The sequence below is a fragment of the Crocodylus siamensis genome, chromosome 5, assembly GCF_052110815.1.
Source record: "Crocodylus siamensis isolate JL-2025a chromosome 5, ASM5211081v1, whole genome shotgun sequence".
Taxonomy (NCBI): domain Eukaryota; kingdom Metazoa; phylum Chordata; order Crocodylia; family Crocodylidae; genus Crocodylus; species Crocodylus siamensis.
Genome location: NC_143399.1, coordinates 30,847,883 through 30,873,319, shown reverse-complemented (window position 1 = coordinate 30,873,319; position 25,437 = coordinate 30,847,883). Strand labels below are relative to the sequence as shown.

The 25,437-nt window shown below is 41.1% G+C and overlaps 1 protein-coding gene across 2 annotated transcripts; it reads right to left on the bottom strand.

Annotated features, from left to right (window-relative positions):
* On the bottom strand, positions 1-24,997 carry ZNF326 (zinc finger protein 326). 2 transcript variants are annotated; one of them, XM_090048189.1, is made up of 10 exons: positions 24,840-24,997; positions 16,424-16,556; positions 14,141-14,546; positions 11,139-11,337; positions 9,939-10,053; positions 8,745-8,892; positions 8,274-8,373; positions 6,584-6,714; positions 5,136-5,231; positions 1-798 (listed from the first exon to the last, which is right to left on the bottom strand). In XM_090048189.1, exons 1-10 carry the CDS (start codon positions 24,853-24,855, stop codon positions 571-573), a joined length of 1,572 nt encoding a protein of 523 aa, XP_089904315.1. In that variant the 5' UTR covers positions 24,856-24,997; the 3' UTR covers positions 1-570. The 2 variants fall into 2 exon arrangements, with proteins under 2 accessions (XP_089904315.1, XP_089904316.1); XM_090048190.1 differs by lacking the exons at positions 14,141-14,546; positions 24,840-24,997 and having other exon boundaries at positions 16,424-16,557.
* Between the last annotated feature and the right edge of the window lie 440 nt (positions 24,998-25,437).

Genomic DNA, 25,437 nt, shown 5'->3' with positions numbered 1-25,437 from the left:
TGGCATTTCTAAAACGTTTTATTGCTACAAACTGGTACATCTTATCACAAAAAGCTACAAGGCATAACACGTACTAATATATAGCGTGCAATTTAGTAAAAAAAAACAAAAACAAAAAACCCAGCCATGTTCACAGCACAATTTTTAAAATGTAACCATTCTTGCACTAAGGGGTAAATATTATGAGCCACATAATATTTTATGCCATTCAGCACTATGACTATTTAAACCCAAAGAGTTTTCCTGTTTTCAAATGATTAGACTATAAACTAATATACCTAATTTTTTAACAGCAAAGTAAGAGAAAGGAAACTTAAAAAAAAAATATACAGCACCACTTTTAATCAGCTCTAATAGTTGGCTTGTTATAAAAAAAATTAACTAAATAATCTACTTCATTTTAAACAAATGGGAAACAGAAATTCTCCACATAATGGAATGCATGCACAGGGTGGGGGTTTTCTCTTACTTGAACCTATTTTGAAAGTATCTTACAGTTTGCCACTATGGAACAGAAATAAAAAGGTGTTTTCCCCACTTCAATTTTCTCTCTCTCTCTTTTTTTTGCATTTAGTTATCTCCAGTGTGGTCAAGGGTGAAGTCAGTTTGTTCTTCTGTTTCTTCCTCCTCTTCTTCCTCCTCCTCCTCCTCCACTTCCTCTTCCTCCTCCACTTCCTCCTCTTCTTCTTCCTCCTCTTCCTCCTCCTCCTCTTCCTCCTCAACAGCTTCATCAGCCTTGTCTTCTTCCTCTATCTGCTGCTCCTGAGTTTGATCACTATTTTCAAAAGGATTTTCACCCTGTAGTTGAAAAATTAAAATATTTTGAAACCTGAAACTCCAAAAGGGAAACTGCTCCCTCCACATACAAAAATACATGGATTTCCAAAACTCATGGAGGACTACATCTAATTTTTGTATTTTATAAATACACAATTGAATATAAAGTGAAAAACTGAAGAATACTCTTGAGATTTTAAGGACTGGCTCTAATGAAAACAGAACTTGGCATATAACAGTTTGAACTGCTGAAGATCATAGCATAAAAGGGTTAAACTACAGATCAGCTCAAAATTTCAGTATCACTTTATTATTTAATTCAACAGATAAACTGAATACTGAAAATGTCATAAAGCACAAATTCTTCAGACATAAACAAGTGCTCTGCTTTTCTGAATTAAAAGATGACTTCAGGAAAAAAAAACCTTTTCTTCTATCTTCCCCTATTTGAACAACATCCATCTATTCATTCTCACAAAGACAATACACTTTTAAAAAGCAAGCTATTAGGCAAAATTAAAAATAAAGTTAAACCTTAAATGAATAATCATTTAGCTAGGTTGGAATTCAGAGTTATCCTTGGGGAAACAGGAAGTAGCCAAGCAGATTTCACAAATGACTGTATTTTAAATACATTAGTCATTTTAGCTGAATGCTCCACCAATTCAATTGGAAAAACGAGTATAGAATGAAACTCAATTTTCATTTTTATTTTATTATACAATTTTAAAATTATAAAATAAGTAACAAAGGCAACGGAATTATGTCAGATGGGCAATTTCTGCACAAGGTGCCTTACTGCTTAAAATTAGATAGCATCAGTTTAGACTAATCATACAAATGTTAAAGAAGCATTAGTCTTCCAAGAGTATTACTTGAAATTATAAAAAAAAGTAAATGGAGGAGGGGCAGACAGGACACAGAGCTTCTGTTTTTTTGTTTGCGTGTAAAGAAAAGAGACAGACAGACAAACAGACATGAAAGTGTGGATTGTTAAATTTATTTGATCATTAAGACAGTATCTTTCAGTGTAGGCTAGTGATGGGAGAACTAAAAAAAAAAAAAAAGAACAAAACTAGAATAAAAACTCAATGAGACTCACCAAAGCCAAGAATAACCCCACACATCCCTGATATAAGGTTTAAAAAACAAACAAAAACACATTCAGCTAGATTTATGCTCTTTCCTGTACAACAGGACTGTCCAACTCCCCAGTGGCCAAGAACCACACCAGGAATGGTCATGGCCCCATCTCATATACCTGGCTGCATACTTCCCCAGCATTGTGCAAGTAGGTGGCTCCCTGTGCCCCCTCTTAGCCCCAGCTGCAGTACCTGTAGGAGGGCTACTCCCACACCCCCTTTCCCCCCTCCCCTGCACTACACTGCAGGCTGCACTCAGCCATGCTGCTCTGCCCTGCCCCCTGGGCAGAAAGCAAAAGCCAACAAAGGGCTAACCAATGGCGGGGAAGCCTGGAGATGCTAGCTGCAGCTAGAGAAATGAGGGAAATGCTGGCTAAAGGAAGCCCAGGGGTTGTAGATTAACCCTCTGTAGGCTTCATGCAACTCTCAGGCTGAAGGCTGGACAAGCCTACAGTACAAGAAGCCTGGAAAGAAAGGCAAATACAATTTTCTGTAGTATTTTTGTCCACATAAATGTCCATGTGTTCAAGCCCAAAATCTCAAGTCAGCAGTGCCTACTGGGTTGACTAAAACACCCTCATCACAGCAAAGGAATACAAGACAAAGCAGCTCTGACTACCATTCAGTTCCTTCATCAACACAGACATCAAGTAAGGACACTACTACTAGTTGGGAAGGAGGGACCATCTTGGGATTCATGTAGACACAGGGTGCCAAACATACAGCTCACAGACTGGATCCAGCTCATGGGGCTCCTGGAGGGTGTGGGTGGTGGCAGTGTTAACTCATGCAGCTCCCTAAGCACACACGGTTAATACCATGATCACCAACCCTGCCACTGAATTTTGGAGTATGGAGCCCTGTTGGAGACTCATTTCAGCAGAGGTGGGGCAAGCAACCATCTTAACCCCCTGTAGCTCCCTGAGCTGACAATGGCTCAGGCATCCACAGCTGTTAGTGCCACCACTCCTTGCCCTGCCACAAGAGTTGGGTCTGGGTCTGGCCCACATACAGCCTTGCAGCCCAAATGAGTTGGATACCCCTGGTATAAACAAGCATCAAAGATATTTAAGGATTACTTGAATGCTCTGTGGACACAAATACTATATTTACTCAAATATAAGACACTATTATAAGATGGCCCCCCTGCCAATAATTAGATTCTATATATGGAAAATGTATAAATGTGTTATGATTTTCCAGGTACAGAATCTAATTATTAGAAGTCTGCCTTGAATGTCCCCCTCCCACTGCTATGGCAGGGAAAAATAGATCTTGGGGTCAGGTAGCCCTTGCCCTCTGCCCACCACATCTTTTCCCCTCCAGTCCCTTTCCCCCCTTCCTTACCATCAAACCCTGCTCTCCCTGAGCACATGGAACCGAGACACAAATTTGAAAATACTGACCTAAAAATAAATATATCTACAGTAATGTGTATATAGGGAAATAACTACAGGTACTTATGACTGAAACCAGCTGTTCTTGTCATAAGTCCTGGGATCCTCCAAAAATGTATATACCATTGAGGTGCAAAGCAACCTGGTCCAGCTCTACCTCATGGAGGGCAGGGCCACACTAATCATATGCAACAGAAAGGGAACAATACAGGGATTCTAAGTAACCTGTTTGGGACCCCACTCAGTGACATTTCCCAGACACTTAAAACTGGTTAAAAAACAGGACCCAGTGGAAATGGGAAAGAAAGGTGCAGCTCAGCTGTGGGAATGGAGAAGTGCAAATGTATTCAAAGTAGTGGCTCACTGTATCTTGAAAGAGTCAGTGCGGAGGAGAACTGAACAAATGGACACTACTATATACCTTATTCAGATGGACTTCCCTAACTTATCCTTGTGGTAGGCTCCCTTCAGTATGTTTGCCCATATGGGCCATGCATTTTATAGTCATGCTCACTGTTTGCTGCATTTAATTAACTTCACAGTTGGTTTCCATTACCAAGCACATGCTGCTTTTGGCAGCGTAATGATAAACAGTCTATTTAGTGAGCTTCCTTGTATGCAAACATAAGACATGGGGCTTATCCCCTTCCCACCCATCCATGTTGACTGGGGGGAAAACTTATGTATATTTGAGTAAATGCAGTTATTTTTGTATCTTCATTCACACGTAGTCTCCATTTCACAGGAGGATGTTTGCAAAATACTTTTGTTCAACTTAATATTATGTCTGAGTTTGCAATCCTTGCAAGAGCCTATACCATGCTAACTGTTATTTATTCACTTTCCAATCTGTAAAATGAGGATAATCACACTTAGCTTCTTTTTAAGTCACTTTGAAATCTACAGATGAACAGCACTTTCTAAAAGCTAAGTGTGTATTATTCAAGCATTAACAGTGCACTTGAGGTTGAAAAAGCTGAAAGTAAGCCTCTCTTTAAGCACTGAAACACGAAGCTGGACAAACAGGGAAACCCCCAAATAAAAGTCAGTGCTAACAGTTTTGGAGGACACTGGGACGCACATTAAAATGTTAGCATATCAGACTAGGAGGATATTACATTGCTTAGAGCAGGGGTGTCAAACATCTGGCCAGTGAGGCTGTATGATTTACCCTGCGGGTTGCTGGACCAGCTCCAGCCCCAATGGCTGAATGTAACACATGGGCTAGATCCCGTGTCACATATGCTGACATGTGCAGCTTGCCCAAGCTGGGCCTAGCCTGTGGGTACTCTGCAGAGAGTCCATCCTGGTCCAGCCCACACATTGGTCTGGTATGCTCAACCAACCAAGTTTAATACCCAAACGAGTTTAATACCCCTGACATACAGCAAGGATCAAAAACCTTTTACTGATGATGGGCCACAGTCTGGGCCTCAGCTGCTGTCTGGTCACTGATCCCATGCTGCTGCCCCAATCATCCCCACTGTGCAGAAGGCTGCTCTCTGCACAGAACAGAGAAGCTGGGGCAGGAGTAGGGGGGGAACTGGCTGGCTGTTAATAAAATACAAAGTAGAACATGGACTAGACTGAATGGCTGGGGATAAGTACATTTTTAGCAAAACATGAAATGGATCAAGCATTCATGGGCCAGTTGTAATTGCTTTGGAGGCTTTACGTTGCTGAACCTGGCTTGTGGCCTGGAAGAATGCAGGGCCAGAAAAGAGAAATGTATTAAAACTAGCATCATCACTGGGATTGTGGAAGGAACAGAGTGATAACACAAACAACGTTAGCATTACCTTTTCCTCTGTCATCTTACCTTGACATACAGTTCGTATCGTGCTTTCACTATTGGGTTATTCAAAATACTAGTCGCAGTCAGTACACTCTCCCTTTTTATTTGTTCTCTGTAGGCCTATGAAACAGATTTTAATATAAATACCTATTATGACCTGTTGCATGTAAGAGATCTGTAAAACAAATTTAATTTATGCCATGCTAATTAGGATCTTCTAAATTAGGGCCAATATGTTTTTCTCTCAGGAACTGCTACCTCTAGACAAAGGCTAGATATGTACAATCAATTAATCCAAGCCAGAGGATTTGTACGCAGCCACAAGCTTTCTCCAGACTATGTATTTAATTCTGTTTCTAATATATGTTTAACCACACATTGAGCTCTAATGCAAAAGTTAATCAAAACCATCTTTACAAGAGAGCATGTATAACTACAGTTTTATAAATAACTACAAAACTAAATTATAAAAACACATTCTCTGTAACAATGGATGCATCAACTACTACAAATTAGTATTATTTTCAAACTTCCTACTTGCCAACCTTTTTTTTATTTTTGTTCTTTTCTATTAAAATAATTAAATTTTAAAAATCATTTTAAATTTGTGGCAATTTCGTATTTCTAACATTAGTAATTCCAAACAGTTCTTTTTTCAGACAGAAAACTCTTCTTCAATTAAAAAGTGATTAACAATTAGAAATGCCTTCCCGGAAAGCAGCATATGGATTCTGCAGCACTACCCAATTCAACGAATTCAATTCAATGCACCTGGCACTGCGTATACACTGTGCAGATTAAAAGACCTTTCATATTTGGTATTCATTCCTGTCTATTCCAAAATGTAAGTGAACAAACTATTTTTGCATTATCTCATCTTTATCTGAGGACTTTAATCAATGTGCTGTTCCAAGAGTTCCAATAAAGTTCCTGTTCCAAGAGTTTAAATAACTAATATTCCCACAATTTCATTTCAGCTATCATTCCATGCATTTGATCAAGAGCTAGTGCTCTTCAACATTTAGTACAGTAAATTTTCATACTAGCTTCAATATTTAGAGGTGGGAAATGAATGTGCATCACCACTAATTTTCTCCTGATTCTTGTTGGTAGCCATCACACAACTTAATATTTGTGTGAATACTCTTATTAAGAAGTAGCCTATTTATGAAGCACAGTGTATACTTATTAGTCAAAGTACAGATGTATCAGTGATTCAGAGTTTAAAGGTGAATGTTTCATAATGCCCAAATCTTTTATTGAATTACTGGGAGGCTACCAAATCCTAAAAGTACAATGAACTCTGCCCTCCCTTTAGATATTCAGATTCCATCACAGAACACCTAACAAGGGGTAGAGGTATGATAAAGGGAAAGAAACCCACATTCTATTTTCACTTTCGATAAGACTAAACTTTCAGCATTCCACAAACAATTTCTATTTGGGAATTACAAATGTATGTTAAATCATACTTGTTTTCCTTTTGCATGATCAGGAGATTTTAAGTGCTGTTGAACGGAACTGTGTAGTGCAGGAACATACACACTACAAGCACTACAATGAACTGTCTCTACTTTCATCATGTGGTCATCAGCAGTAACACCTAGCAAAGAAAAAAAGACAGGAATAAGATTCATAATCTGTGTCAAATAAGACTATCAAAACAGACATTTAAGGAGAAATTTAGCTAATTAAATTAGCTAAACTAGAGAACTGGTGCTTACTGACAAGGCAAGGATAATCCTGAATAAATCAAACTCATTTTTAAATTTAGAATGTCCTTAAAATATTAAAGAAAACCCAGCAGTCTAATATTGCTGGCCCTAGTTATTTTTAAATTAAGGGGGAAAAATTAAAATTAAAATTAAAAAAGATTTTCTATAGGACTGATCAATGAAGTAATGGTATGAATTGGCACTCTGCTCCACAAAACACTAGTTCCAGACACACAGAAAAATTGCATAACTTCAATTCAACTTACAGATTTATAACTCTCAGTCAATATTTTTCATTTACAAGTTAATGAAAATGCATTTTCGTATATACTAAGAAAACAAAGAAATTTAGTGGATGACTTTTATTTAAAAGTCTCCTGTGATAATTTATTTAAGCTGCTTGAAATATGTTCTGTAACATTTTAAATTTACCCACTTCAAGTGCTAAGCCAATGATCTTACAGTACTGATTTAAAACATGACAGAGCAAAAAGAGGAAGGGTGAGAACTGTACCCTGCTCTGGATCTTAACACTTAATTTAAGGGTCAGTGTAGCAAAGGGAGCATTCTTCCAGTGTAGGCACTGCAAGGGCAGCCATAAATGGATGCCATCTCTTTGCAAGCCCTAGAATAGGGAGGCAAACTGGTAGGGTAGGTGGAAGGTAGTTTCAAGGATACTGCAGGCAACAGCCGAGATCTGAAGCAGCACTTTGGTCCATAGGGTAGTTAAGGGCCCAGTTTGTGTAGGCTTCCAAAGCAAAGTTATTTTAGAGGTCTCTCTAGTTCCTGGAACAATATAAGTCTGAGAACAAATATGGTTTGTCACGTTCTCCACCATAAACTTAGCAATTAGGCTGCTTGTGTGCTGAAATCACTGTACCATGCAGTTAAAACATAGTATGATTAAATTTCTTTGTGTTCCTCAGTTTGTCTGTACTCATAAGTACAACAACGTATCTGTTGTCAGTAAAAGTAATCTGTAATTCAACAGAAAATAATATTTACAGCCCACATTTTTGGAAACACCTCCTATATGTTCTTGCTAAGCCACGGCCACACCTATCAAAGCAAATGCAGGCATCTCAAGAAGGTCCTAAGCATGCACTGCTTAAGATGGGAAAACAGCTTAGGAGAAACGTTGGGATAATCACAACTCTGCTATGCTGCCTAATGGCCAAGCGCAGGTAATCTAACTGAAAATCATATTTTTCGCTCATTTTTTGGAAGGTTTGAGGATATTAACACTACAGAATCACTGGAATCCAGGATTGCAGAGCCAATAATAGACTGGCTTTTGGAGGAAACAGATTTGAGAGACTCAATAAAATCTACTGAATCATTTATGCTGAAACAGACTCCAATACAACCTCTTTATCAGGGACTTCAGACAGGAGTAAATTGTGTGCATCCCCAGAGCATGCATTCTCAATCAAAGAGCAATACTTGCCTTCCATTATATCTTTTTCAACAGCTTGGACATTTTCAGATTGACTGCTGGTCTGTTGCTTGCGCATGGCTGTCTTCTTGAATTTATTCACCATGCACTCCTGAAAGCAAGATATGAGGAATCTAGGTTAACATCTAAGTAGAACTCCTTCACCCTGTGTCAGACAATTGAAACTCTGTTACCCAGGTATTCTTACTGTTGATTAGGTGTGCATGCATTTGTTATTAAGTATCTGGGGAAAAAAGTAGCTTTACTGGAAAAAGAGACATTAATAGCGATTAACTCCAATAATTGCTTATTTAGTTGCAAAGCTATCTAGATTGTTACTTTCAAGTATTTTAAACTTACTTTTCTGTTTGATTACATTTATGTGGAAACCCTTTCAAAATGATGTAATTTAATGAAAAAATAAACATGTTCTGAAGACAATGAATAGTACAGCTTATTTTTAAACTCCAACATATGACTTACATGCAGAAACTCCATCACGACTTTGTCAAATTTGGTTTGTTTCTGGATATGGTCCAATGTTTCCTGATGGGCAGCACTTTCCAGGTGAGATTCAATTTCTTTTTCTTCAAATGTTCGAAATTTACAAAATGAACAAGTGAATGCCATTCTAGGAAAAAATATCCAATATAATATTACTATTTAAGAAGTCTTCTTAAAAAGTCAGTCAGTGTTTTTCAAAAAATCACCAAGGTGGTCTGAGGGCTTGGAAAAAAGCAATCATCAATAGCAGATTATACTTATCTTCCCCTATTAAGTGTGGGATACTTTGCCATCTTTTTCTGGAATTATTTATGAAATCCAACATAAAAAACCCTACATTTATGAAATTAACTGCAGGAAGTGAACAGATCAAACCAAGGCTGGAGGTTTGATTTTTCAGGCATATAGAGCACATTCCTACTCAAAATTCTGCCAGTGAAACATACTGGTTAATTTAAGTACTGCTATTGCTATTTAGCAGTACTGTCATGAAATGTCATATTGTCAGGGAAAGCTACAGCCAGTAGGAGGCAAATACTAGTAGTGAAAAAATATGAAAATAAATAACCCTACATCAGGGGGCATTCAATCTTTTGGCCCTAAGTCAGATCCATCCTCACCCTCTGGGATCAAGATGCCATGCCACCCCCGACCACTGGCCACACACCACCCAGCCTATAGGACTCCCCACAGATCTGAAAATTTGACAGCAGGAGACCAGTGCTTCTCACACACCCATAAGAAGCATGAAATAAAATCAAGTCCTAAGCTGAAAAAACTCAGCAACAATAGTATAGGAATGCAGTTTAGCATGTATATGCAACTAACTCAATTACAAAAATGTGGTGTGGTACTGGAACAATACTGAACTGTAGTTGAGTAGTACTGGAATACTGGTACCACTCTTGACTAATTTTCTGATGGTCTCACGGAAGTATGGGTGCATGCTCATATACTTTCACAAATGTTAGTGAAATTTCCTGATATAGGATAAAGCAAGCAGTCACGAAATCTTAAAAAACGTACGAGCAAAAACTGTTTAAAAAAAAACCAAAACGCTATTGTAGTCTGTATCCTTTGATGCTCTCCTTGCAGAATACTAGGGGCAGCAAAACACTACAAATGAAAGAGCAGTACATATTACATAATAAAAACAATATTAACAGTACAAACCTGTATCCATCCCCATACTTTTCACTGTTTTTCTCCCTTCTTCGCCTTTGTTTCTCTCTTCTTGCCTCAATTCGTCGCTTTTCTTCCTCTTCACTTCTGACATCTGGCTTGGAATCTTCACACACAGTAAAAGGAGTTAGAGTATTTTACATTTCCAAAATGTTTTGTCACCTCAATAGTTACCCTTTCCTCTTTATTCTCGATACCACCGATAAGAGTTCCCCTCTGGTATATGAAAGATGTGGTAAGAGAGTATGTAGCTTTACTACAGTAAAGAGCAAGGAACTTTGTTGACAGGTAACACCCTTTCCAAGTACATTTTTTAAAAATTAAAAAAGACACCTTGAAAATTATCAAGAGATAGTTGGGATGCCCAACAGGAACTGCTACATCGTGATAAGATTAATAACTGGAGCCAAGTTTCCATTCCCTAGGCTTGTGCAAGGATGAATGTTTTACATTTTGGGCAAGTCCCAAAAACTCAAGTTCAAAATACTACAAAATATCAGCAGTCATCAAGCAAAATTACTGAACTCACAATATCTGAGCAGGCAGAGATGCATCCATAACACAGACGGTCTCCCTACAGAGGACTGTTATACCAGGAATATATTTTAAAGATAAAGAGACATGAAATTCTATTTTTCCAACGTCACCACAGAAGGTTTTAAAAAGTGTTAAAAAGTAAACTGCTGTTGTGTATCGGCTATACTTAATGTTGGCTTTTAAGGGAGCCTCAAATCTGAAATTACCTGCGATGATGGAGGTTTAAAACTAACTTTGTCTCTAAGCAAAACCCCCCCAAAAATCACAGCAATCTTCTACAGTTTATATTTCATGCAGCAGCAACACGTGTATTAACACCTGGTAAGCTATCTTCACAAAAAAAGTGCTAGGAAATCAAACAAAAAATTAGCTGCAAAAAGTTAAAGTAAATCATCTTCTGTCCACATGCAATTCTAACTACCCATGATCATAAACACATCAGTGCACCCAAATGACTACATTTGTCTGGAGTTTTTCTAGCTCCTTCCTAAACTTTTCACCTTGTCAACTGCAAGTTCTTTAACAGTGTTACTATATGTGTTATCCCAATAGGAAAAAATGAAGAACTGAAAATATAATAAATGTCTTTCTTAATTCAAAATAAGAAAAATAATTAGTGCCAGTATTGATTTATTTTTCATTTAAATTACTTACTAGGTAGATTTTTCGTGTTCATCTTCATAATAGGTTTTGTCAGTTTGGGTTTCTTGATAAATGTCCCACCAGGTTTGTTATATGGCTGTGGAATCATTTTCCTCTTTATTCCTCTTGCAGCAAATGCTACAGAACTGGGTTTATTATGATAATCAACAACAATTCCGGGTCTATGCATGCCTCCAAAGTCTCCCATAGGCTGGAAACGTGTGAAATCAAGAAAAGGTATTGGTATACAAAATCAACAGAAACAAAACAATATTACTAAATGCCAATGCCTAAAACAATTTGTAAATGAGTAAAATGTGCATTCTGGAGTAAAAGGCAGATAAACTAAAGCTTCTAGTTTACACATGTGTTAACGAAGTTACTTTGGTAATACTTGGTGGTGTGTGTGGAGGGGGTGGCCAAGTACATATGAAGTGGGTTTCTGCTTATTCACAATCCTTAGTCCAGATGAGAATCATGTTTATCAGAGTTTAAATCTCAATACAACATCCTGGTTCCTTCTCTTCAGATTCTCTACTTGCTAGTTCTGTTTTTCTAGGGGGAAAAAAGCCAGCTGAGTTTTTCTACACCTCAAACAAAAGCTTGTAAAGAATCGTTCTTTGCTGGCTTGAGGCAGGAAAGATACAGATGAGTCTGAAGATTTTCCTGTGTAGTGAAAGTAAACTGAAAATCTAGGTAGGATGCTGACTAGTAAGACATGTTTTTAAAGCACAGCTAGAGGAAGTTTTCTATGCAGAACACAGACTTGTGACCAATCTCCTTTGTTTACTTTATCCTGACAAAAGCATCTGTGGCACTGAACTAAAAGAATTTAGGATTTTTTTTTTTAATGTCCATACTTGGAGCAGAATAATTAAAAAAATAAAGAGCAAAAAGTGGCAGAAATTAGATTCAAGTACTGTATTGGAACGCAATTTCCTTCCCATCTCTAAAATACCGTATAATAGTACACATGTCTATAGACATGCATTTATGGATATAACCTCCCTGGAGCCAACAGGTACTGAAGTAATCTGAAGAGAAAGAACCAAAGGAGCTATGAAAAGCATAAAATTGATTTCCTATTTGTTCATCTACTTCATTAACAGAGAGGGAAGGAGAGAAAACCCATCTGACTGTGTGTACACACCAGATAAGCAGAAATACTTGTGTTAACATGAAAACAAAACCAATTTTTCTAATCAAGATAAAAATACTGTGTGGATGTGGGTGTGAACACATACTCATTTCTAACCATACAAGGCTGGAATACAGTACAACTATTGGGTAGACAAGCTTATTTTTTAAAAAGCCCTGAAGATTCATGCATAAAACCAAGTAAAATTTAGCTTATTTATCAATGTAGTGTTATTAAACTACCTAAGATGTATTCATATTACACAAACATAAATATGATATGAAATATGCACTTGAATAAATAGTGTTTCCAAGTGCTTAACAGGTTTTAACAAGCAGTATTTCCATCATCTATTAAAGGTGCAATGCATTTTAAAATGGTAAGTTTAGTTTTATATAGCCCTTTATTTATGAAACAGAAACTGAAAGCATTATTTTTTTAAGGAAAATCAATCAACTAAAAGTACTCCATTAAAATTCTGAACAGAACTTTCATCTCTAAAAAAGTTCTAAAAGGAAGCTATTTGAGCTTAAAAACCTAACACTTTCAGTTCATCAACCAAGGGATAAGAAGATTAGAAGATCTGCTAATTACAGCTACGTTAGCTCATAGCTATGTGCAGATTTTTTGAGCTAAGTTTGGCTATACAATTAAAATTATTTAAAGCTGCAAAATAAAATTTTACAAATGAACAAACAAAAAAAAAATAAGGAAAACCACACACACAATTAAGAAGACCTAATAAAAATTATCCTTATCTACACTTTAAAGAAAACAAGCTACATAATGTTATAATACAGAATTACTTCCTAGAGAAACATCGTATGCTTATGAATTTTAAAAAGTGATAAGTCACATCTAAGGCACAAAAATATTCAACAGCTGAACTATTTTATTAAAAATCAAAAAATGGGATTATAAAACTTAGTTAAAGGGACATCCTCAACTTAAAATCACTCCTCTGGATTCTTCTCTTATGTGTAACACCTAACACTAAACAAACTGAAAAACATAAAAATCTTTTTCCTAACTTTTCAGCTTTAGTACTTTCTGTATTGTCAGTTTCACTGTTTCCTGTTTAAAAGGTTCATATATGTGTTTATATATGTATATACACACTTATGCATGAACACCATTAAAGCAGGCAAATGTGCAAGTAAAACACTGACATAGGTGATAAGAGTAGGTATAGTATCCAAAACTAATTTTAAGCTGATTTAATGCTGATTATGTCCCTTTAACCATGCTTTGAATTTTAAGGAAAGCCACTGTAGAGCTGCTTGCCACCTACCTTTGGTATTTCCTTCCCCCCAGATACAAGATGGAGTAAAAGCTAAGTTAAAAAGGAGACTTCATGTTTGGTAACATGTGTATTTAATAAAGATTTAGCTAAAATGTCACCTATCCACAGTAGTGGAAAGAACTGCTCTATGGCATTCATAGCCTCAGTTTTATTTTTATTTATACATTGCACCTTTAACCTACTGAAAAGGTCAAAAGGGTTCCAATTAACCTTTTATAATTATTTAAGAATTTTCCCACCTGCAAAGATGCTAGCGTTCACAAGGAAAAATGCAATTCCTTTTAACCCCTTTTAGACCAAACCTATTACTTTTATCTTCACCTTTCAAACAAAAGGAGAGATTTTGTAACACAACCCCATCAGCTAATCTTGTATTGCTCTTTACTTTCAAGAACAGAGGGACTGGGTACTACTTACAGTCAACTTCAAAGGGATTAACAGGATTATCAACTGTGTTAGTATGTTTGGTCAAAAGTACACTGTGACAAACAGAGTACTCATTTTGAAGCTGTGGTCTTGAAAGGGTTTAAAAGAGTGACTAGTGAAAAGAATCTGAAAAGATTCTGTACTTACTCCTCGGCCTCGGCCTCTGCCTGTTGATGGTCCTCCAAAAGCATCATAGTTTCTGCTTCCAAATCCACTTTCAGGATAAGCAGGCGTTCCTCTCCCCCGAGAGCCTACAGGTGCAGGCTTCATATGGGGTGAAGAAAAACTGCTGTAGGAAGAGTAACTCTCTCTTCCTCTGTCCTCCATAAACCCAGGCCTCAATTTTGAACGTGAGTAAGGTGCTTCCCAGCTAGACCCGCCCTGGTTTCTACCTCCGAAAGAGTCAAGGCTATTCCGGTAGGAGCTGTCAAATCGACCACCATAACTACCTCCGAAGCGGCTTTGTTCGGGTTCATTATAACCATAGCCAGATCTGTATAGATCTCGCCCACCCAGAGAAGACCCGGAGTCGTAAGACTCATAAGGTCCAAACCTGGAAGAGTTGCACAGTGAGGAAAAAAAAAAAAGTAAGCTTACCAGTGTTATACATTTCAAAAGACAAGTTATCAGTTGACATTTATCAACTAAAATTAATTTATACTATATTGGTTTGTACAGTTGTGTTATTGTTTATCTTGATTAGGGCTGGGCAATTCAACTTGTGACCAGATAGAAAGCTATCTGTGTCACTTTCTGTAAAAAAGAATTCTAAAGTTCAATAGGCCTGAACTTTGTTAAATTAAATTTCTCAGCATCATAAATGTTATTTGAGCCCAGCCCTAGTCTCAGGAAAATAATCACCTGCAGATGTTTACAGGCTAGTCAGACTATTCCTTCATCAAGGTCATACCTAACATTTTAACAGTTGAAAAGCATTTAAAAGGTAGTTTAGTTTTTCAACGGGAAAACAGGACAAAATATATTTAGTCTTTATGATGAAGAGGTGATTCTTATGCACCCCATGATTAACATGCACCCATCCTTTGCTTGCAGACATTAAGTCTGGCAACTTCAGGATTTGAAAAAGCTGTACAAAGTACACACTGCAGCACATGGACATAGTCAAAGGGAATCTCAAGGTAGAGTGATAAGTAACAACTTTAGTTATTTACTAGGGGCCTGTTTTGCTTCGGGAGTTTTTGAAAGGAAGAAGAGGGCAGGGAAAAGGACTCATTGACATCCATAACTATACTAGGAAGGGAAGCTCATTAGTCTCCCCCACAAGATTAAAACAGGACAGTTCAGCAGAAATTGGGAAAGTCAGCCCTTTTACTAATGGAATACAAACTAATAAAACAGACTCAAATTACTACCCTTGTCTAAGATAACAAGAATTCCTTCATTGTAAAGGAAGTTAGCCTCAGAAGACCCCAAACTACACAGAAAATGAAACTATATACAGAAACAATTCATGCACAATAGTAATGAGGCAAGACACATTTTAATGTTCAAGGAACTGATCAACCTTAATCATATACAGATTATTAAATGGCAGGTACATCTCATTCCTGGACCTCTTTGCAAATTTTAATTGTGCAAAATATTTATCAACCGTCTGTTTAAAAAGAACTTCAACATTTTCTCTAGCCTCTTCTGCCCTTGCCCAGTGGCACCGCAATGGCTACGTACAGTTATTGTACAGTAGTCCTGCTATGGCCAGACAAGGATGAAAGTATGCAAAAGAGGACAAAACTAGAAGAAAATTTAAACTGCTGGATGTTATTTTCTCCCATAAAGAAACACTCCTCTGAGAAGAAAGCTAATTTGTTTAATGTACTAAAACCTGAACTTATTTGCAAAACCACCATCCCAGAAATGTTATTTTTGGACCAATTTTACTGAATATCCCAGAACATACACATAATTTGGGTGCAATTAGTACCTGCCAATAAAATAATCTGGACATGACTGTAAATAACAATATCAGTGAACATTCTTGCAATTTATAATTAGAATTAAAGAACACGTACCCTAAATGTTCCTTGAAAATGGAATGTTGATAGATTCAGTCTTAAGCACTGAACCAATTAAAGCCATTTTAGTTAGGGACTGCAATGTCAGAAATATTAAATTATGCCAGTGTAAATTTACTGATCAGTTACACACTAGTGAAAGTTACTAGACATAAAGAAATCTTCATAGTTAAATTCAAAGAAGCAGGTTATCATACAACTGCCAGAATTATCCACAAAAAGTAGTAATTGTTTGGATAATTGAGCTGTTACAAACTTAACATTTTCCAGTTTTTCTTACACAAAACTTACAGAAAGAAAGCCCATATAATCACACAACATACCTAAGGAACACTTAAGTTGAAAAAAAATAATATTGATTTATTAAATTGTTGAGACAACTGAATCATTATTTTACCTGTTGCCGCCACCACCTCCTCCTCCACTGCCGCCACCTCCTCCATGACTATCCATCCCATATGATTGGTTTAAGTAAGAGTCCATGGGTCTTGGGCCACCATAGGCTCCATGTCCATAATCACGGTCCATGTCTAAAAAGAACCAAAAAATTGGTGGTGATGATTAAAACAACACCCCAGTCTTTCAATATTAGTTTTGCTGACAAAAGCATAAAAATATCCTGTGGCTGGTAGTTGAAGTTTGAGAAATTTAATCTTATAGTAAATTGCAATTCTTATAGCACTGAGAATGGTTAAATGTTGGAATGGCTTAGTATGGGAAATGGTGAACTTAGAATTGTTTGGTGTCTTCACCAAAGACCTACAAAACCCAGAGTGCTTGTACTAAAAACATTTTCTCTCTCATCTTTAAACCAGCTTTTTATCTCTTGCTTTGTTTCTTCTAGTTGTTCTCGTAACTGTCTTCTTTCTGCTGCTTCCTTCAGCAGCTTCTGCATCACTTTGTAGCTCTCTTAGCTCTTTCATTATTTTCCCCTGAGCTTCAGCCATCCTTCCTGAAGAATTCTCCCATCTTCTTCTTCACAATCATCCACCATTCTCTGGTGCTCTTAAAATATTTCTTCAGTGTTCTCCACCCCCTCATATTGTCTCATGAATGCTTGACACATCTCCTCATCTTGTAATGCACATTTAACTTCCACCCTCCCCTTCACCTTATGGGGCTAACCAAGACTCAGCAGTCAGTCATCACCAAATGCTTCACATGTGGTTTCTTTCTTCCTTATCTCTACTTATTCTGATACAAAGTCAATTCTGGGTTGTTTCTTACCCCTGGGGCCAGTTCTAGTGAAAACTTTCTCTCCTGCCAACAGATCTCTTAGTGACTCTTCTTTAATTACACTGGTTAACTATTTGGGTGAACCATTTAAAGTTCCATCTCCTCCTCCCCCTGTTCTGTCACCTGCTTTATTATGCAATTCAAGTCCCCCACTATTATCAGCAGTCTCCGTCCAATAGCAGTCTCCGTCCAACCGTATAAACTGCTAGCTTTCTAAGCAGAGCCTTCTTCCCCTCCCATACTGGTGCTACATATACATTGAAAACTTCTCATTCCGCTCCCCAGACTGATATAGTCATTCATTGCAGTCTGCCACTGATATTGTCTTCTATAAAACCAGGATTATAAAACAGTTATAATCCCTCTCCTCCAGTATACCACTTTACTTGATTTAACATTGATTCAGTCTGTCCCAATCTTTTCCTTGATATGACACTCCTGACATTAATTGAAGCTATAATCAATGCAATTCTGCTTCGGTAACACGGAATGTGCCTGTCGCTTTAAGGATCATCTGTGCCAGTGCTTGTTGTGGTCAACTCCTGCCCCCCTCCCCCCCATGTTGCTCCTGCAAGCTGCCTGGTTGCTTTTGCAGCTAGGAAGGCCTCCATTTTCCCTCCTCTTCCTATCCCCTCCTGCTCTCTACTCTGGGCTGGAGCCCAGGGAAGTTAATGACAGGAAGCTGCTCTCTGGCTCTGACTCCAACTTGCCTCCCTCTTTATCAGGTTTTTTTCCCCTGACTTCCTTCCTTTTGTTCTTTTCCTTTTCCTTGCTCCATCTCCACTTCTGTTGTCTGCCAGGTTTCTTCCTTCTTCCCCTCCTTCACCTCCATGTCTTTTGATCCTCTTTGCTGTTCCCTCCTCCCCTTTCATTTTGTCTTGTTCTCTCTCATGCAGCCTTTATTACAGATTCTGCTTCCCTCCATCTCCATTTCTCCTCCCTAAGGAGTCTCATCTATTATTTCTATTTCAGTCTCTCCCCCCTCTTCCTCACTGCCTCTTTCCAATTCTGGCAGTTCTTCCCGGGGGGGCGGTGGGGTGGTCTGACCTTGATTGCAAAAGCTGTTGGGCACCTATGGTACAAGTATCCCTCTCAAGCAGTACATTTTATGAACTCCTGGCACTCTGCTGCTCTGTGCCCCATTCCTTCACATGTGTAACACACTGTGCAGCCAGGTGCTCCTCCTTCCTGTATCTACTACACTGCTTCAGCTGCCTGTGGCAGCTTGTAAACCCCTAATCTGGCCCTACCTGGACCACAGATAGGAGATGCTGCACTCCACCTGAGCTCCACTCGTTTGTTTTTTAACACTGCTTAAGCAATCCAAGATCCCATCCAAATACCATGTTTGTCCCTCACTACCCACAGAACTCTTTGCATACTATTTTCCAATTACTTATTTCTTCTGCCTCTATCTGTATACATTCAGACAATAATCACTCTCCCTTGACTGCTCTGCTGCTACAGTGTTTAAATGTTTTAATTCCTCCCTCCCCCATTCCTCTGCATATCTCTCCCAAATCTGTCATACACATCTTTGTTCCAGTAAGTCAGTTGCTACATCTTTTGGCTAGAAAAAGCAATCAAGTTGTTGAGGTATTCTGTCTGCATGCCCAATATCTCAAACAGTACTTTCTCCACAAAATCACATTTGTTCATCATCAATCCCTTCTACTCCCCACTGCCAATTAATGGTGTCCTTATCCATAGTCTCTACTCTGAACCAGCATCCTGCAGCATAGCATCTCTTCCACATCTTCTTGCTGTGCCACACTCCCAGTGGGCCAACCTTCTGCCACACTCCCACAGATCCTTCTCCAGCTGTTCCCATCATCCTTCTGGCCATGTCTTCTCTGCCACTGCTTCTGCTGTTGCTCCTGCCTTTTCTCTCTGCTTTTCCACCATTACCCACTCTCTGCGCATCTCCAGGCCTTCATTTCCACTCTTCATTTTTCTTTCCACTTCCTGGTCATCAACCACCACTGCCATTGTTTTGGGCTTCAGGTTTCCCTCCTCCATTTCTGTCATCCTGATGCTCCATTGATATATCTTCCTCTGTCATTAAGCTATTAATCAGGCTCTCTGCTGATCACCTGATCTTAGTCAAAAGGCTGAGAAGCTGATGGGAACCTACCGCAAGGGTAGGTTACTGCAGCCTATCTGAATAATAGATATACTAGAGCCCATTAAGTGCAATCCTCCTCATCACTGATTCTTTTTCAAGTCACGGTGATCCATGCCATTGTATACAGTTCACCCAGAATCCCTCTGTTGCCCCCTATCTCAGCCTGGTGTATATGATTAGTGTGACCTTGCCCTCCATGCAGTGAAGCCAGACCAGGTTGCCCTGCACCTTAGGAATGCCTCCCAGGAATGCATAACTTACTTCCAGTCATGAGTGGGGGCTAATTCACACATGGATCCTTTGGGAGGGAAAAGGAGGGAGCAGTGTTAAGCTATGGGGTCACTATGGAGCACAAGGCCACTCTAATTATATATGCCAGGCTGAGAGAGGGGGTGACAAAAGGATTCTGGGTGAACTTAATACAATTCCGGGGCTCACCTTAACTTGAAATGCTGTTGACTCTAATAGGGCCCAGCTCAGCATAGTATGTGGTAAATCATAGTTTATATTAGATATAAGTAGATGCCAAAGTACTGCTCAAAAGCGTATTTATGAAACACTTGTGCTAAAACTTGCAGCACTCATCAAAAAGGTAATATGCATCAATTCTAGATGAACTAAGTCCGTGGGTCCATATGCAAATTGTTATAGCCATGTTTAATTTCAGGGTTAGTGTTTTCAAGTGCGCTCCTCACTTCCACATTGCTCAGGGTCTGATAGTAAGGGGAGGGGGAAGCAGCTGTCAGTGGGAAAAGTTGGGAGAAGCAGAGCAAAGGGATACCCCCAGATTTATCTTCCCTGCTATATCAGTGGCAGGGGGACAAATTCAAGGCAAACCTCCAATAATTAGATTCTATACCTGGAAAGTTACAACAAATTTGTAAGTTTTCCATATATAGAATCTAATTATTGGGGAGTTATCTTATAATCAGGGCCATCTTCTATTTAAGTAAATACAGCAATACTATTCCCTTTCCGGATTACAACCAATTTAATTAAATTTCACTTTCTAATTATGAATTTAATATATTTTCATTCTAGCTTTACAGAATCACAGAACTGGAACAAACTTCAAGAATCATCTTTCCCAACACCCTGCAAAGATATGGGATTTGCTGGTCTTAAACCATCCTAAACAGATGCCTGCCTACCCTCACTCTGTTGAAATGAGAGTCTTCAAATTCCCTAAGCAGCTTGTTCCATTGTCCTACTTGATTCTGCAGTTCAGAATTTTTCCACGAGGTATCTACAATTCCATCTTCTCTCATATACTTCCTTCTCCCCTCTACACAGAGGAGGCAGAGCCACACAACTGCTTTACTGCTGACACTTACCAGGTCCTCATCCTGGGTGCACAAGTGAGCTGTATACAAAGTGTTTAGCAGTCTGTGGGGCACTGCCACACTCACATACTGGATTGTCTTTTACAGCATTTCTTAACCTGTGGGTCTCAAGAATATACAAAATGGTTGTGGACCAACTTTAAAAATGGCCTCCCCTTTAAAGGAGAAAAACATGGCTTTTCCCTTGCAGGCTGTCATAGTTCCAGCCTGCAAGGGGCTGCTTGGGCCTCTGCCCATGTTCCATACACACCTCCCCTGCCCCACACACTGTGGGGGTGGGGCTTGGGAGCAGCAAGTCAGGACTGAGGAGCACTGGGTCAGGACTGGTCATCCATGTTTACAAATGGATCTTAGTACAAAAAAGATTGAGAACCACTGCTTTTTAAGCCAATCTTACAAAGTGTGGTATCAAAGTGCCCAGTTCTAGAGCAAATCCTGTTTTGTTTCATTCTTAAGTTGCAGGGGAGCTCGTGCCCACGTGGATAGCGTTGGGTTACTTATGAAGCGCTTGAGAAGAGAATCATCCCACTTTTTGGGGTGTTGTTCCAAGTGTCCATACAGCACTGCTCCCACCTTCACACTGTTGCAATTGTACAGGTCTAAATGGATTTCTTGACTTTCTAGTCGCTTATGTACTGGTTTCTCCAAGACATCATGAAGGTTTTGTTGGGCACACTGAGCAAGACCATGAGCTGCCTTCTGCCTTCTTAGTTGGGAAGGTAGTACCCCAGATAATATTGGCAGCATGCTGACAGGAGTATGTTACACACCCTATTAACATTCTCATTGCTGAGTTGGGGCAACATCAACTTTGTTGGTACAGCTACTGCACCCCCATGCTTAATAACAATATTCAGCAGGGACTACAGTAGTGCAAGTGTTGATGACCTTAGAGGGGTACCTTGAATCAAGTCTAGGCAGGAAAATCTAGTGAAATTACAGCAACCACAAGCCATCCATTCAGGTGTTTTGCACTGGAATTTTTAACAAATTCTAAAGTTGCCAAAAGTTCAAACCATAGGTAACTAGGAAAAGATGAAACAGTTGATATGCTCACTTAAAATTTGGGCCCTCTACAGCCACCTGCTGGCCCTTTCCTATAACACATACACACCATTTTCTTGGCAGGTAAAATTCAGCTGATCTAAACGCAATAAAGCCTCATTGATCCCCAACTGCCTACACAGTGCAAAATGTTATGGTCAAACACTAGATGTAGTATGCAACACCAAGAAATGGATAAATTCTTGCAATTTTTATGGCATTTATTTTAATTAATAAAAGAAAGTTTTAGAAGCAGATGAAGTAAGTTTTTAATTATGTAATAATTATCTGGCTAGTATCTCATATTCAGAAAAAAAAGACCAATTTGGAATCAATTTTTAATACTGCTTATAAAGCATTTTCACTAATAGATCTCAAAAACGAAGGTGTTAATATTGTCCTCATTTGTTAATGATCCTACCATATTCCAATAAGATATTAATACTACACCACTCACTGAAGTCTGAGGCAAACTATGCCTTCTCTAGTAAGAATCTAAAAGTGGCTAAACATTTTAGACCAGGGGGTAGGCAAAATACAGCTGATGGGCTGGATTCAGCCTACCAACACATTGTCTGGCTCACAGCGGGTCCCTTGGCCCTGCCCAGCCGGCAGCCAGGGCCATAACACGTGCAGCTAGTCTTGCCACCTCCAGGGCACACAGAGGGGCTGGGGCGAGGCCCAGACTCCATTACCCAGCAGTGGCTGCTTCCAGCTGCTGCTGCTGGACCCAGCCCTGATGCCTAGGTACCCTGGCCCATCTGCTCCACACCCACTGCGGCTGCCAGGAGCTGTGTGGGCGGGGCGTGGAACCAGGCAGATGGGATGGGGCCGCAGGCAAACAGAAAGCCACGTCTGGAGATGGGATGGGCAAGCAGGACCAGGAGTCAGGATCAAGGCTCAGTGACAGTGAAGGATTGGGGCAGAAGCACAACCTGCTGCCCACATATCCTTGCAATGGGTGCCAATTCCACAGGCAGGGCCATGCAGAGAGCAGATCTGCCCTGGCCTTGTGCTGTCACCACCCTGTGATCCAGATCCTGAGCTCCACCGATTAGTCCTGATCCCAGACACAGCACCCTGCCCCCCTGCAGCCCCATCCTGTCCACCCTGCCACGTGCCCTGCCTGCACAGGTCTGGGCCAATCTTCATGAGACCCTGGTGTCTTGGGGCAGTGACAACACAGGGTCAGGGCCCAGGGCAGACGTGCAATTCACTCCCTGTGTGCTCCTGGCCATGAAAGCAGTGCCTGTTGCAGGGGCATACAGAGAGTGGATCATGGCTCTGCCCCAGGCCTGTACTGTGACCACCCAATCCCAGCTTTGGTCCTGGCCGTGCCCGCCTGTCACCCTCCCAGATGCTGCTCTCCATCTGTCCATGGCTTCATCCCAGCCAGCTGGCCACCCGCAGAGGCCACCTAGGTAGTTTTTGCAAGCTGTTGGAAGGGTGGAGGGGCGCTGACCCAGCCCGCAACATCTTACATGGTCCTCCAGCCAAATAACTGCCCACCCCTGTTTTAAACGGACAGACATGAAGATCAAATATTTTAAAATAGCTAATTTTCATTCACTTGGAAGATAATCATGTTTTGAATTTATTGGCAAAAGGTTATGGTATCAGAGCACTTAAGGGATGCTGCTTCAGCTCCAGATCCATGTTTTTCAGTCTATTCTAGTTTCATGCTGAAGGCTCCTCTCCAGGCCACCTAGGTATAAATGGTCATTTGACTGGGGAATTAAAAGGTAGCATGATGCTGAGCAAATCATTTCCTTAAATGCTACAAAAACTGTCATCTCTTAACCACACTAGTCTGATGGGCCACAGGCTTGGGAAGGACTTTTGACATTTTTCTTTTTTTGGAGAGAGAGCCACAGACTAAGTGAGCAGAGCACTGGAACTATCAGGCTGGACCAGAGCCTTATTTATATATTCCAGCATGCTGTTCAGAGACATCCTATAGTGCACAGGTTAAACTCAGCCTAGGTCCTAGGCTGGATCTGGCCTATAGGGGCTCCACCCAGGCCAGATCCAAAGAGACAGCAGCAGCTGCGACGGGGTCCAGTGGTGTCAGCAAGGGTCCAGCGCCAGTGGCAAGGCAAGCAAGAGCTGTTCTGGCACTGCCCTCGTGCCACTGAGAGCCACCCACATCCAGTGAGGCCCAGTGGCACTCAATGCTATGGTAGGTCATACCCTATCAGTCCTGACCCCACAACTTTGGGGAGCCCATTGGATTATTGGCCGGCCTGACAGAACAGTTCTGCAGGCCACACACTTGACTCCCCAGGTGTAGCTGACAATCCTAAAACCGCCTGTCTCCATGCCTCCCAGTCTTTCAGAGGATGATTTGATGTCCTGAAGCATAACGGTGTGCTGCCATGTTACCAAATTATGTTCTAAAGTGGGTTTACTCTCACCAGGCAGCCATGCCTCATCCTCTCAATTAACCTTAAGCTCACAAACCCCTGTTCTCAGGGAAGCGAATACAGGAATGTACGTGCATTTCTCTTGCCCCATCCATTGTGGGTTTGCTGCTGTTGTCACATACACCCTCCCCCACAACCCGCCTAGGTTCACTGGAGAGAACACCCTCTACGCTAAACAGCCCCAACTCTAAGCAATCCCCTTGGGACCCGTGGGAAGGTGAGGCAGCTCTTCCTCCACTTCGGTCCCCAGCACTTCCCCTCACTCCCCGGGCTGCTCTTCCTCCTGGCCCTGCCGCGGCTCCCAATCAGCCCGCCCCGCCTCCCTTCGCCCCTGGGACCCAACGCGGCTGCGCATCGCGGCCCGCAACAGGGGAAGGGCAGCGCGGACTCCTAGGCCCAAGCGCTCCGCCACAGGCGGGCAGGGCCGGGCCTGACGCTGCCCCCCGGGCCCGCGGAGGCAGCAGGGGTCAGCCACGCCGCACAGCGGGAGCCCGGGAGCGGGCCTTGCTGTTGGCGAGGCCCGGCCCGGCCCGGCCCGGCCCGGCCCCACACACCGAACAAAGCCGCGACCCCCACGCTGGGCCGCGGCCGCCTGCGGGGCCGGAGGCAGCGAGCGAGCGGCCCCTGGCGCCCCGCGCTCACCATCCCCGTAGTCCATGGCGGCAGCCCGACGGCAGCGACTCCCTCCAGGCTCTGGCGACGGCTCGGCTCAATGGCGCCTTCCACCACAACGAGGCTGGGAAGGGCGGGAGAGCGACCGCCCAGAAACGGCGGGCGGTGATTGGCCACGGGGGGTGGCGTCACGTGTCCACACGCGTCACGACGGCCATAGAGAAGCGGTCGGTCTGACCAGGGATACGGAAGGCGAGAGAGTGGCCGTTGGCGTCGCCCTCTGAGACATCTGCATCATTCTTTCTCTCGGGTTTTGGCCGTGGCTGAGCGCCCGGCGGCCATTTTGCGTTCTGGCAACGACCATGTTAGGTTCTGGCAAAGAAAAAAAAGCTTTAATATTAGGGCTTATCTCGGTTATAGCATCTAGAGCAGGAACAGAGCAAAACCTCCCCTTGCTGCCCCAGAAATCATACTCCTCTAGTTGGGTGCTGGAGACAAGGAAGAGGTGACCCGTTGTGTGAGGGGGAGACCAAGCTGTGAGGCCTTAGCAATAAAGTGCAGACAGGCGGGGGCCCTGCAGGCCCGGCCCGGCCCGGCCTCTCCTCTCCTTACTGCCTCGAGGGCCCGG